The sequence below is a fragment of the Panthera leo genome, chromosome A1 (genome assembly GCF_018350215.1).
Source record: "Panthera leo isolate Ple1 chromosome A1, P.leo_Ple1_pat1.1, whole genome shotgun sequence".
Lineage (NCBI taxonomy): Eukaryota > Metazoa > Chordata > Mammalia > Carnivora > Felidae > Panthera > Panthera leo.
The window spans coordinates 141,552,537-141,567,784 of record NC_056679.1 but is presented as its reverse complement, the minus strand read 5'-3'; the positions used below and the strand labels follow the sequence as shown (position 1 = coordinate 141,567,784).

The 15,248-nt window shown below is 33.3% G+C and overlaps 1 protein-coding gene across 1 annotated transcript in view; it reads left to right on the top strand.

Moving 5' to 3' along the window:
* The window catches only part of TBCA (tubulin folding cofactor A), a 77,322-nt gene extending 66,075 nt beyond the window's left edge, over window positions 1–11,247 (top strand). The window contains exons 3-4 of the mRNA XM_042941800.1: window positions 8,894–8,980; window positions 11,088–11,247. Of these exons, the coding sequence (XP_042797734.1) occupies window positions 8,894–8,980; window positions 11,088–11,168 (168 nt within the window). The 3' untranslated portion in view covers window positions 11,169–11,247. The remainder of the gene's footprint in view (window positions 1–8,893; window positions 8,981–11,087) is intronic.
* Window positions 11,248–15,248: the final 4,001 nt, after the last annotated feature.

Below are 15,248 nucleotides of genomic sequence, written 5' to 3'. Positions count from 1 at the left end.
TCTGGCTATCCTGGATCTTCTGAACCGGAACTATCTTAATAACACACATTTATAATGTCAGTCCCTACCAAACTTCTTACCTGTAATTGGTTGTCCAAATTGGACTTTCCTGGACTAGGCCTAATTTTGGTTTTTGTAAAATAAGTAACTAGGCAGAAGACGGATGCTAAGAGGCCAAAATACCAGTCAGTCAAAGAATTCATCTTTTCTGGCTCAACAGTGTAACACAACCTTCAGATATTGCCCAAATTGATTTTGGTCCTCTGCTCACCATATCCCTCTTCTTCTCTACTCACCTCATCTAAATTAGGGATGGATGCAGAGGATTTTGCCCTCAACTAGTGAAGGTATTCTGGTCTTTTGTTTTTTTAAACCTATCTTGGAGCAGAAGTGATTAGCAGTGGTAATCAAACATGTATCCCTGTTATTTCACCTGAGGCATGACTCCTCTTATTTTCCAGAGGTAATATTAAAAAAACCAAACTGGTACAATTTTTCCAACAAGGATTTATAGTTATTACATATAATTGCAGAGTTGTAAATGTGTCTTTTTGAGAAAGATGCACACACATTGTTTTGTGATTTACTTGAAACATGAGTTAAACATTCATAATTGGATGTTTCTTTTTCCTAAAATGGAGAATTTTTTTCTTCAAATATGTGGAAAATAATAGGAAGCTTAAGTCGAAAAGAGGAATTTGATGAAGTGTCTTTCACAAGATTGATTCTGCAAGAAACACCATATTTTATCAATAACAAAAATATTCAAAATAGCTTCCACTGATGCAAGAAAATGTTATTGCCTCTTGTTACCTATACTCAAGTTTATAAATGATACTCTGTACACTTGTTTTGTGTTTTGTTATAGATTCACAGGAAGTTGCAATAAATGTTCAGGGAAGTCACATATACCCTTCACTATTGCTGCTGCATTGTTAGTAATGGTATCTTGTATAATTATAATATCCAGACCACGAAACGCACCACAGACCTTATTTATATTTCACCTGTTACACATGTACTCATTTGTGTGTGTGTGTTTGTATATAGTCCGATACAATTCTGTAACATGTGGTATGTATAACTACAACCACAATCAAGATGGAAAACTATTCCATCACAAGACTGTCTGTGCTACTTCTTTGTAGTCCCTGACCTCCACCCCTGAATCCTAAGTAATTAATACTGTTTGAAGGATCATACAGTATGTAATCTTTTGAAATTGGCTTTTTCCTTGAGGAAAATAATTCCTTGAGGTCCACTAAAGTCATAGAGTCTATCAACTTTGTTTCTTATTATTGCTGAGCAGTATTCCAGGTATTCCATGGTATCATAGGTGTAACCACTGAAGGACATTTGGACTGTTTCCAGCTCTGGGCTGTTATGAAAAAGGCTGCTATGAACATTTGTAGACAGTTTTTGCATGAACATAAATTTTCATTTTTCTGGGATAAATACCCAAGAAATTGCTGTGTTGTATTAGTACTTTTTTTTTTTTTTTTTTTTTTAAAGAAAACTGCCAAACTCTTCCAAAGTGGCTGTATTATATATTACATTCCCACCAGGGATGTGCGAATGATTTGATTTTTCCACATCCTCACCAACATTTGGTGTTATTGCTTTTTTATTTTAGTGTATAGCTGTCACCTACATGATAGATGTGTAATGATATCTAATTGTGCTTTTAGTTTTGATTTACTAACAACTATAATGTTGAATATCTTTTGCTTATTTGTGTCTATATATTCTCTTTAGTGAAATGTCTGTTCTCACTTTTTAATTAGACGCTTTTTCTACTTTTAAGTTTTGAGAGTTCTTTGTATATTCTAGGTAAATGCCCTTTGTTGGATATGTGGCTTGGAAATATTTTCTTAGTCTGTAATTTGTCTTTTTAGCCTGTTAACAAGGTCTTTCACTGAGCAACAGTTTTTAATTTTGAGAACATCTAATTTACGGCTAATGCTTTCTTTTGTGAATTATATTTTGGGTGTCAAGTCTAAGTCCTCTTTGTTTAGTCCTAAGTCCCAAAGATTTTCTATTTTTTGTCTAAAAGTTTTGTGGTTTTATGTCTATCCTTTAAGGTGTGATCAGTTTTGGGGCACCTGGGTGGCTCAGTCGGTTAAGCGTCCGACTTCAGCTCAGGTCATGATCTCACGGTTTGTGGGTTCGAGCCCCGCGTCAGGCTCTGTGCTGACAGCTCAGAGCCTGGAGCCTGTTTCGGATTCTGTGTCTCCCTCTCTTTCTGACCCTCCCCCGTTCATGCTGTCTCTCTCTGTCTCAAAAATAAAGAAACATTTAAAAAATTTTTAAAAAAATAAAAAAAGGTTTGATCAGTTTTGAGTTAATTTTTATATAAGGGGTGAGGTTTAGTTTGAGGTACATCTTTTTGCCTATAGGTGCCCAGTTGCTCCAGCAGTATTTGTTGAAAACGTTATCCTTCCCTCATTGAATTGCTTTTGTACCTTTGTCAAAAAGCCATTGGACATATTTGTGTGGGTCTGTTTTGGGATTCTCTTTTGATCCATTAACCTGTGGTTTATCCATTAACCTATTCGTTTACAAATACCACCCTGTCTTGGTTACGGTAGCTATAGAGTAAGCTTTAATTGTGGAAGAGTGAATCCTCTTTCTCCTCCTCATCCTCCTCCTCCTCCTCCTCCTCCTCCTCCTCCTCCTTCTTCTTTTTTTTTTCTTTTCTTTCTTTTTTTTTTTTTTTTTGGTTTGTTTTAGCTTTTCTACTTCCTGTGCCTTTTCATAAAAATTGTAAATTTGTCTAGGTCTGTAAAACACCTTGCTAAGTTTTGATAGGAATTGCATTAAACCTGTATATCAGTTTGGAGAGAACTGACATCCTTACTATGTCAGGTCTTCCAGTCAGTGAACATGAGAAGTCTTACAGTTTATTTAGGTCCTACTTCTTTCATCAGCATTTCATAATTTTCAACATATAGATCCTGGAAGTTTTGTTAGATTTCTACCTGAGTATTTCATTTTCTTTGAAAATATAAATAGTATTGTTTTTAGTTTTGGTTTCCACATATAGTATTTTGTTATCCGATATGGAAGTACATTCAGTTTTTTGTGTATTGATCTTGTAACCTGTGACATTACTGAGCTATCTAGTTTCTAAGATTTTTTTGTGTATTCCTTCTGGTTTTCTACAGACACAATCATGTCATTTGTAAGTAGAGACAGTTTTATTTCTTTTCAATCTGTATGTCTTACTTCTTTTTCTTACCTGATTGCTCTGGCTAAGACTTACAGTATTGTGTTGAATGAGAGTGGTCAGAATGGACATCTCCATTTGTTTCTAATCTTAGGGAGATAGCATTCAGTCTTTTGCCATAAGTGTGATGTTAGCTGTACGTTTTTTGTAAATAGTGTTTTTCAAGTTGAGGAAGTTCTGTATTCCTACTTTGCTGAGCATTTTTATCATGAATGGGTGTTGGGTTTTGTCAAAGGCTTTTTCTGTATCATGTGATAAAACCATATGAATTTTCTTCTTGGGCCTATTGATATTGTGGATTACATGGATTGATTTTTACATGTTGAACCAGCCTTGTATACCTGCTTATTCACTTGATTGTGGTGTATAATTGTTTTCATATATTGGAGGATTCTGTTTGCTAATGCTTTGTTGAGGATTTTTGTATCGAAGTTTATGGTCTGCAGTTTGCTTTTTTTATACTGCTTTTGTCTGTTTCTGGTATCAAGTTAATTCTCATCTCGTAAAATTGGCTGGAAAATATTCCCTCTTCTCTTTTCTTAAAGTATTTGTGTAAAGTTAGTGTTAATTCTTTAAATATTTGATAAAATCGCCCAGTGGAACTATCTAGGTTTGAAGAGTTCTATTTCTTTTTTATTAAAATTCAATTCCTGGGGTGCCTGGGTGGCTCAGTCAGTTAAGCCTCTGAGTTCGGCTCAGGTCATGATCTCGCAGTTTGTGAGTTCGGGCCCACTTCGGGCTCTGTGCTGACAGCCTGGAGCCTGCTTTGGATTGTGTGTCTCCTTCTCTTTCTGCCCCTCCCCCACTTGTGCTCTGTCTCTATCAAAAATAAATAAATGTAAAAAAAAAAAAATTAAAATTCAATTCCTTTCATGATTGTAGAAATATTCAGGTTATCATTTCAGTTTTGGTGGTCTGTAGTTTTCAAGGGATTGGTTCATTTCTCCTAAGTTGTTGAATTCATGATCATTATGAGCAGTATTATAAAATTGTTTGTGAAACTTTTTTTTCCTTTAATGGTTGCAAGATATGTAGAGATATGATCTGTTTTGTTACTGATGTTAGTGATTTGTGCCTTCTCACTTTATGTTTGTCAGTTTTACTGGAGATTTACCAGTTTTTTAAAAACTCAGCTCTTTGTTTCCTAGATTGTCTCTGTTGTTTTTTTTATTTCTAATTTCTTTGATTTCTGATCTTATTTTTATTATTTCCCTCTTCTTGTTTAGGGTTTATTTTGTGCTTCTTTTTGTAGGTTCCTGAAGTAAGAACTTAGATTTTTAAATTGAGATCTTTCCTTTTTCCTAACATAAGCATTTACTGCTATAAATTTCCCTCTTGGCATTGCTATAACTTAATCCTACAACATTTGATAGGTTATATTTTCATTATCATTTATCTGTGTATTTCTCTGTTTCTTTTGAGACTTCCTTATTGACTCTTTGGTTATTTACAAGTATGTTGTTTAATTTCTAAGTGGTTTAAAGATTTCCCTGCTTATTTTTATTATTGGTTTTTAATTTTATTTCATTATAGTCATACATGCACTATGTGTTACTTCAGTTCTTTTAATTTAAATTTGTTGAGATTTTTGTTTGTTTTGTTGTTGTTTGACCCCGGTTATGGTATACTATGATGAATATTTCATGGGTGCTTGAAAAGTATTTGTATTTTTCTTTCTTAGATAGAGTGTTCTGTAAATGTCAGTTAGATCTTGTTCGTTGATGGTGTTGTGTTTTTTTTTTTATATCTTTGCTGATTTTTTTGTTTTAGTACCTCTACCAATTGCTAAGAGTGAGGTATTAAAATCCCTGGGTATATGTGTGGATTTGTCTCTCTCCTTTTAGCTTTATCAGTTTTTGTGTTATGTATTTTGAAGCTCTGTTGTTAGTACATACACATTTAGGTATTTTTTTTCTTGTTGATCATTTTATTATTATGTAACATCCCTCTTTGTCTCTAATATTTATTTTTTTGCTCTGAAGCAGTATTAATATCATCACTCCTGCTTTTTCTGTCTTTTTAATGTTTGCCTGATAACATTCTTTTCCATCCTTATATTTTGAAACTCTCTGTTTGATTTTGTTTGAAATGAGTTTCTTGTGGGCAGTATATAGTTGAGTTGGCCCAATCTCTGAATCTCTGTCTTTGAGCTGGTGGATTTAGACCATTTATTTTTAAAGTAATCACTGACACCTTAGGGATTAAGGCCCAGATTATTATTATTGTTTATGTTTATTTATTTATTTTGAGAGAGAGAGTGCAAGCAGAGTAAGGGCAGAGAGAGAGGGAGAGAGAGAAAATGCCAAGCAGGCTCCACACTGTCAGCACAAAGCCTGACTTGAGAATGAACTCATGAATCATGAGATCATGACTTGAGCCAAAATCAAGAGTCGGACACTTAACTGAGCCACCCAGGCACCCCAGGCCCAGATTATTTTTTATTCATGGAATTCATTGCATATCCTTAGTCATTCATCAGTAACCACAAAACACAAGTCAAAATCCTTCCTTCCTCCTTCCTCCCTCCCTCCCTTCCTTCCTCCACTTCTTCCAGCATGACAACTGGGTCCTGAGAGAAGGATTTCCTAAAAATAAGCTTTTCAAGAAGCCCACGTGGAAGCTGGTCTTAGGTTCCAGAAGGCCATTGCTGCCATATTCCTTTGGTCATAGGCCCAGCCCAAATGTAGTGTGGGAGGCGACTGCACAAGAGCAGGCTCATTGGAGGCCATCTTTATGTCTTTCTCCCCTGTCTATATTGAGGTATAGTGGACAGTTTAAAATTGTATATATTTAAGGTGTGCAGTTTGATGATTTGATAAATTTATACATTGTAAAATATCCACCATAACCAAGGTCCTTAACATATGCATCACCTTACATAGTTACACTTTTCTCTTTCTGTCTCTTTTAAAAGTCAGATGGATTTCTTAACATGTTTATTAGCACATTACCATTTTACCTCCATGTAAAAGGAGACTTAACCATTGTTACAGTAATCTCTGAACTACCCTAAAGCCCAGTTTGGCAAACTAATGTAGTTACCATTGGTTCCAGAGACAGCCAGTATACCAAAATTAGAGTGCCTATAGATTATTTTAGGTATAGCCAGCCCTGGGTGAATGGATCATTAAAGAAGCTGGAAATCTTATGTCAATTGAGCAATAGCAAAAGAACTTGACATTGGCCAGATTCTTTCATGGAACTCTTCTTTCTGAAAAAATGAAAATCTGCCAATTACGGCCTTTCCTTTCCCTCTCCAACTTACCTACATTTGATTATAAAGGAAATTGATTCAACTTTAGTTTAGTAATATATTCATTATTATAATCTGAGAGTTGCTAAGCCTCCCCAGACTTCCATTTTACCTAACTTCCATTATGATACCCCAGAATCACAACTTGTTTTAAAAACAGTAAGACATAAGTAGGACCACATCCTGTTGTGTTCCCTAAGACTCCTTACCTACCTCCCCTTCCTCCCAATCTGTGCCAAGATCCTGACTTAGCCTCAGTCTTGTCCTAGTCAGCATTAGAAAAAACTGAGAGTTTATTCAGATATTTTAAACAGAGGTACCATTCATTTGAGTGACCCCTTCCTAAGGGAACATTTTGAAAGATAATACTCATTTAGTTTAGTTCAGGTATTTTGAGGGGTGTCTTTACTATATAATCACACCTTATATATGGTCTTTCTAAATTATTCCTGACAGTTGTAATTCATTGTTACAAGGTAAAGTACATGATTTATGGCCTTGATAAAGATGTAGTTTATGGATTCCACATCATAGTCATCAGTGTACTGTATGCCTTTGGCTCCCAGTGGCATGGTCTTCTTGAAGCTGTGTCAAGTGTTTATTTTCATGTTCATGCTCCTCTACTGGAATGGAGGACAGAGACCTTCTCTTTTCATTTTTATATCCCTCGTCCCTGGCATCCTATAGACATACATTAAGCTTATTTAAATGAATTGGGGCTGGTATATGGGAGAGTCTGATCTTTGGCTCTAGTTACATCAGAGTTCTGTTTTGATAGATTAATTGAGGATTCTTGCTCTATAATAATGCATAGAATAATAATAGAAGTTTTTTGGGGCCGCATTGCTTGAAGCTTATTTCATTGACAATACTATACTAAAGTTTTCAAAAAAAATTTTTACAAGTAAAAACATTTCTACTTACTGTGTTTTTGACCTGTTTATATTCATTTCATCTTGTTTAATTAATATAAGCTATTCTCAAAGCAGGTCTATAAGGAAGAAATACGAATCATATATCCAATGAAATGTGCCTGTCACTGATTTTTCACATGTATTCAAACTAACCAGATACATAAGATAATTTAAAGGCAGTGATTACATTTCAGGGTATAGTATGATGAGCAGTGAAGTAAAGTCATGACCCTCTGTCTGAAGTTTTCAGCAGTGTCTCGTTAGCAAAAGAATTACAAGTTCAACAGTAGGTTTTCACCTGAAAAAATAGATGTGGACAGAGAGCATCCTTGTGTATTATGATTCTGATTTTTGTTTATAGTGTGAGAGCTATAACAAAACCATTGGGGAAAAGGAAGAAGATACTGGGAGTTATTTAAGTTTGTATTAAAATATAATATGATTACCATTAAGTTATGTCTTTCCTTTTTATTTTAGATGAGCTAGGTAAGAAAGCTTATTAGGAAAAGTTCAGGATTTGTACCCATTTAACCAAAGGTATTTGTCCAAACACTATTTTTTGGAAATAAATGTTTAAATGATCTGTTTCTTTTTGAGAATAGTTTAAGGAGATAAAGCTTCCTACCACCTTAGGAAACAGACCTATTTGAGGGCCAACATCTGACACTAATTTATTTACCTTCCTGTTGATTGGTTTCTCAGTGAATGATTTGATTTTTTTCTTTTATGATTCAATATTTTACAGTCTAGCTTTGAATGCTATATTTTAAGTCCAGAAATATCCACGAGAATAAATATTCTTGTGTTTAATTCTGTTGTGTCTGTCTTCAAGAGGAATAGGCAGAAGTTCAGATTCAGAGGGGTGCCAGGTTGGTAATTTGGCTCAAACTGCATGGGGAGAATAATCTCTCTCCTAAAATGAAGCACAAGGATAAGTAATAACTTTTTATGCATGATAAGCATCAAAAATATGAACCTGCTGGTCTTTGCTTTTCATTTTTCTTTACCTCTGTCTTTCAGTGAGAACCTCCTGCAGTGTGCACACGATGTGATCAATAACTCAATAACTTTTTTCATGCAGTAATTATCTCCATGTGATATTATCTGAACAGTGTTTTTCTTTATTACTCAGAAGATGCAGGAGATATTTATATAACCAGCTGATCCCATTTTGGATAAAGGTGCTTTGTGACAGCAGGAAAAATAGTTTATTTTAAATGGCCTTTTTAAATAAATGCTCTATGAAAAGCTTTTCCAGCTAATTTTCACTTAGTATGAGAAGGTGATTACCAAATGATCAAAAACTTGTACTCTGAATATTTTACAGTATGATAGTCATTCTTTCTGACTTCTTATAATCACAATTTAAAGTATCGAACTATTTAACATACCTGTAATTTTTTCCTGATTCCTCTCAATCATTTTAGATATTTACAGAGGCATAAACTAAACACATAAGTTCTACCATCTCTGCGTGTCTCACAGAGATTTTCATTATAGGCAGAGATCCTTCAAGAGTCCCGGATGATGATCCCAGATTGCCAGCGCAGGTTGGAAGCTGCATATAGTGATCTTCTGCAGTTATTAGTAAGTAAAAAATTCTCTGTATTCTGTTTAAAAATTCTTTCAGTCCAATGCATGGAAGGCCAAATCTTAGTATTCAACACTGTCAACTAGTTAGGGACTATTTTGTTCACTTGTCCTGTATACCAGTATATTTTAAAACAGTTGATAGAGATTAAATTGTGTTTTAAATTATGCCTCCAGTGGAAGTACTGTATCTAACATGTTTATTCTGTTTAAACTTAGTTAATTAAATATATTTGAGTTACCATGGTAGATATTCATGGCACTAACATTGTCCAGCAATGTCTTGAATTATTTAGTTTTCATACATAAAAGTCTTTTTTGGCACATTTTTAGTGATAAGCAGACTATTTAAAATTTTGAAAGATCCAAATGTTTCAAATGAATTTTTAAAAAGATCTAGAATTCTTTTAGAGTCAAACCTAAATCCATTTGAGAGGGAAAAAAAGCCTTGTAATATAGGCAGTCCTTGGATAACACTGTTACCGTACTTGATAGTATAAATGCTTTGTGATACAGTGGCAGAATCATTTTATAAAGGATTCTAAGAATAATTAAAAGTCCTCTTATTTCTTTCTTAATAAAGATAACTGGATAATACTGTATTCAAGACAATTGTTATTGCTGTTTGATGATAATTTGATGAATTCTAACATTTCCTTTACTAATCTCATTTTACGTTTCTATTTCTTGAGCTAATATTAACTAGCTACATAGCTTTCTCCTGAGTTATAATTGTCCCTTACATAACAAAAGTATGGTGAGAGATGATCATATGTATTCTTTGAAAAAGAATGACATTTGTTTTCCTACCCAAATAATATTAGGACTAAATCTGCAAGAAAAAACAAAAAGAGAAGTGTTTACATTTTACTTTAATTTTGACACAGAACTCCATATTTATCTATAGGAACTTTTTAAAGGCAGGGTAATTCTCCTTAACAGACAAAAGTAAAGCTGTGGTTTTAAAATAAAAGATAGATGAAAGCAGAAAATAATTACTATATTAAAATACTCCTTGAGACAGAAGCACCATTTGTATTTTCTGACAATTTAAATGCTTTTTTCTCTCATGAATATAGCAGCTAAAAAAGTAATATAAATTGCTTGAAAAAATTAAACTGTCTTTGGATGATATATTTGTGTATTTGGACGTATCCAACAATATTTCTACCCTCAAAGAGCTTATATTTACCAACAGAGAACAAAGACATGTTTAGGTGTCATGTAGAGGTGTAAGAAATTCTTACCTGCAGTCTGAGTTAAGCAAATTCTTACTCCTTTTGCTTTAAATTTTCATATTAAATAAACACACATACCTGTTCCCTCTGCTCTACAACTATTTGTACAGCTCCCAACTTTTATTGACCTGACATGAATAACTAACCATGGCTTTACTTAATTTAAGTAAAAATCAAACATGCAAATTGACTTAGATGATATTATTTCGCTTATTTCTTAGCATAATAATATTAGCAAGAGCTTGATGTATAAAGTATCAAGAAAAGATTCACTCAGTCAAAAAATAAAAGACGTTAGTACTTTGTTTCCTTGTAGTACAACATATAATACTCATTAATAAGCAGACAGTTCAATTTTCTAATTTGAAGATGATACTTGACTCTGGTGTGACACCACTAGCCTTCTTGGTCGTTGTGAGTAGTTGGAAGATTAATTTGGTCTGAATGTTTCTATATATGTAACATTTTAGTAAATCATCTTTTTTTTTTTTTTTTACTTTTAGTCCACTCATAATCCTTTTTGTATAGTGACATGTTGACAAAATGAGAATAAAATTTTGTATTAATTTTTTTGAGGTTTTTATTTAATTCTTTAATGCCAGTAGCTGTAGATGACCATGTTTTTCACTTACTCTGTGAGAATGCTATGTAGTGAAACAAAACCAAACCTATTTTTTTTCTCTTCACTATAAAGGAAGAAAGAACTATGGGAAATCTTTGAAATTAAACAATATTTAGATGGGGATTGGAATCATTTTTGTGTTAATTTTTGAGATTTTTATATTGTTGGTTTATAATATTTGAGGAAATCACAAAGGACTAAAGCTGAGAGGGAGAAATCTAATTTTTATTATATTTCATTTCAGGAGAGTGAAAAAGACTTGGAAGAAGCTGAGGAATATAAGGAAGCACGTTTAGTATTGGATTCAGTGAAGTTAGAAGCCTGAAGTTTTTCTGTACAGGGTGTTTTTTTGTTTTTTGTTTTTTGTTTTTTCATTAAATCCTGGGATCCATTCCACAATTCATTATTTTTGACCACTGTTGTATGTTCAAGTAGTAGGAGAATGTGATTCTTTTTATGCAGTTGCATATATTTTTCTTTGCCTAATTTAATGTGTCAAATAAATGAATTCGTCTAATAAAATTGTTTATATCATACTTTACACCATATTTTTAATTAACCTTTTATCATTAAATCGTAGACATTTTTAACAGAGAATTAAAATCTGTCAGGTTCTCTTTGAAGTCTAAGTATTTTGCTTCCTAAGTATGGATTCAGTTAAAAATAAGATACCTTTCTTTTTAGTTAAAAATCCAAATTTTGAACAGTTTGTTCTAAATAGGGTACAATTCCTTCAAAAGAAAGAAGCTCTCTGTGGATAAGGCCTCACATATTTATCCTTTCATAGTCAAAGTCTAACATTTCCATTACTGTTAACCAATGGAAACATTTAAGTCTTTTCCCAGAAAGATAGATTTATACAAAAAACACCAGTGATTTAGGTCTTCAAATAAAATTCTTACAAACAAAGAATTGAATTGTATTTTCAAGGAATAATAGCTATTGTCAGTGGTGTACTGGGAAATGTTTAACAGATCTTCAAAATGAAAAGGGAACCTCTGACTTTGGTGGTATAAATACTCCCACTGTGATTAATTTCAAGTTACTAACATGACATCACTGAGCACAAAGTTGGGAAGATATGAGCCAGCTCCAGCATACACTGGCCATAGCCAAACCTGGATTATCTTGATTGACTAGAAAAGCGTATCATTTTATCACAAAGTATTTTTTCCAGTACAGTTGTAAACCAATGAATTACTTAATCATTTCAGTTTATTTTCTAAAAATATATGACAACTCATTTAGCCTCTTATTTCTTGAAAATGTGTATGAGCCTTATATCACCAGTCTAGCATGAACAATGATCTAAAGAACTAAAATAGTAATAATAGCATTTAAACTTTAAAACTCGTAACTGAAAAAAAAACAGAAGCTGAATTTTTGCTGCTATAAGATACATACTTGTAGGAAGGTTGATCTGATTTTGGAAGTCACTAATCACTAGAAACCATAACGTTTATTGAACCTATCAAAAAGAGAAGAGAAAAATAATACTATTCTGTTATTTTTAAAGGGTACTATTGTTTTAAAGCACAGAATGCATAATTTTTTAAATAAAATCTTTATACATGCAGAAAATTACTTCATCAGGGGATAACATACATCAGAAGCATTTCTAAATTGAAGTGTCATCGCCTTAATATTACATGCCATTTTTAAAGTATACGAGGTGGGGAGGGGAAGAATGAAAAAATGAAAACATAATTACAATGTAAAACTTTATACTTAAGGCTTAATATTAGAGATTTGAGTAGCAGGAGAAATGAAATTCTAAATTATTTTGTGGTTGATATTTAGCATCAGAATAGGTTGGTTTATGGGAGAGGGAAGGGACCATATTTAGTTTTCCAAATAAAATATCATTTAAAAGGCATTTTACCATTTATGAAATGTAAAACAATCTCATTTCAATCTTCTGCCAAATACACAAATACCATACATATTCATAGGAAAAAATACTGGTCCCTCCAGAAAAAAAAGTAATACTGAAGGGGAAGTTTTGCAGCCAGGACCCAAATATTGGTTGCTGAAAAAAATTATTTTCTTGCCAAAAAGCCTAAGAAAGGAGAAATTAACAAGGTAGATGAAAGTAAGTATACCTTTAGCAAATTTCTATCTCAGCTATAGATTTTATACTGGATCTCTCTCCAGACACTGATCAGAAGCAGCAAGAAGCTTAACATTCTGTGAAGGTTTATTCCTGGAAAATTTTGACACATCCCAGTTATGTTTTCACAGCCATCGAGAGGCACAGTAAGTTAAGAACAGTTGTAATTCATTCAGTGTCAACTTGTTTTTAAGCTTTGATTTAAAACCTTACAACTTTGGGACAGTTGGGTGGAAATTCCCAAAGGTAATATTGCCTTTTTCTTTCTCCACCAATACCTGACCCCAACCAATATATAGCAGTTGCTTAGTAAACACTTGTAGAATAGGTAAAAAGCAGGAACATCTCTAACCTCTGGAGTGATAGAAAGAATGCTATGAAGGATACCATTACATCACAAACACACTTAACAGTGATTTTCAAACTATTTTTACCACAAACCTCAATAAGAAACACGTTTTCCATTGTGACCCAGTACCTACTTAGAAGAGTCTATATATACGTAAAACAAGAAGTCCTCTTTAATATGTACAATTTCTCAGTTCTCTGTTTCATTTTATTTTATTTTATTTTATTTTATTTATTTATTTATTTTTTTTTAAGACAGCACAAGTGGGGGAGGGGCAGAGAGAGAGACACACACAGACTCTGAAGCAGGCTCCAGGCTCCCAGCTGTCAGCACAGAGCCCGACGCAGGGCTCGAACTCGGGAACGGTGAGATCATGACCTGAGCCAAAGTCAGACACTTAACTGACTGAGCCACCCAGGCACCCGTTTCATTTTTTCAATAATGATTATGACTACCTGCTATTAGGTTGTGAAAAATACTACCCTAATACAATAATATAAAATGCTTCTACTTATAAGAGTTCTCTCTCTCTCTCTCTCCATTTATGATTAAGGATATGTATCCTATATATAAATAAATGGTTATAATATATATAAACAATTGCCCCTGTGAATGTGTGCAAAGTTATACAGATTGCAGGTATAAAGTGTCATTGTAACATGTAATCATCTAACATTTGTTAGGTACCTTTAGTCCTTGCACAGACTATAATACAATGGCTTTCATAGAGCAAATAGGCAAAACAAAGACAAGTGACAGAATTGAGTAGTAAACCTAACTTTTCTGTATTTTTCTGCATAGCAAAGGGCATATCATTTCTAGGTAAGAATGTGCATAGGATAAAGAAGTACAAACATAGCCTGTGGAATGAGTTAAAGTAACCATATCCAGGCTGGTTTTAATGCCATTGAGCATTTCCAAGTTCTAGCATTTTCACTTGGACATTTTTGGTCAATGGGACTGGGCTTTTGGGACGTTTATATTTTGGATGAGTATTAACGTTTCAAGAGCTGGGTTGTCTTTTATTATATTTTGTACCATATTAATTGCATAACCATTAGTTATGCAAACAGTTCCTTGGGAAGAAATGGAACTTGTAGGAAGTTTAAAAAAAAAAACCTGCTAAAATAAGCACATGTTTATTTTATGAATAAGGAAGGCTGGTTGAAACAATATATTTTAATGTTCATTTAGCATCTCTTGACTTTCTGGTCAGGAACATTCAAAGCCCAATATTTAAAAATCGTCTCTATGCCTATACCTGTGCAGTGAATCACTTCCAAATTGAGCAGTCAAACCTGGTTAATCTAAATTACTTTGCAAACTTCATTACATTACTTGGCTTTTTAAAAATCCTATCAAATTTAATAAGGACATATCCTACAGCTGGTTATCACTTAAATCTTATTATTTGGTCATTTAGATAAACCAAGGACAGATTAATCCTTACTTTGATGGCAAGTTAGGGCCTTTTAAATGTCAGTGTAAACTTGACATGTATATTGAGCAAGCTCTGTGAAGCATTTGGCATTAAAGGGTTAATCAGATAATTTAGTCCTTGAGACTCTTTTGAGTGCTTTTAGCTGGAAAGAAATTGAATGGTTGAGAAATGGTGCACTATGAAACAAGTTATAAGTATTAGTGTACTTGAAATTTTCAAGAGTGCTTCATAAAAATCTATATTGCACTCCACTATTCGTCTTATTGCTCTTATAATACGAGAGGCATTTGTTCATGTATTGGACTGTTGCACTGAAAGGTATAATTAATTTATGAAACAGTAGATCAGAACCTTATATTTTGTTTATTGCTTTCTGTTGACTGCTGGATAGTTGACAAGTTTCTTTCAACATCTTGGGGGAATTAAGAGGTTAATATTTTTAATGCACAAAGAGCCCTTTCAAATTAAAGAATCCCCAGTATAAAAAATAAAGGATAGAAACACA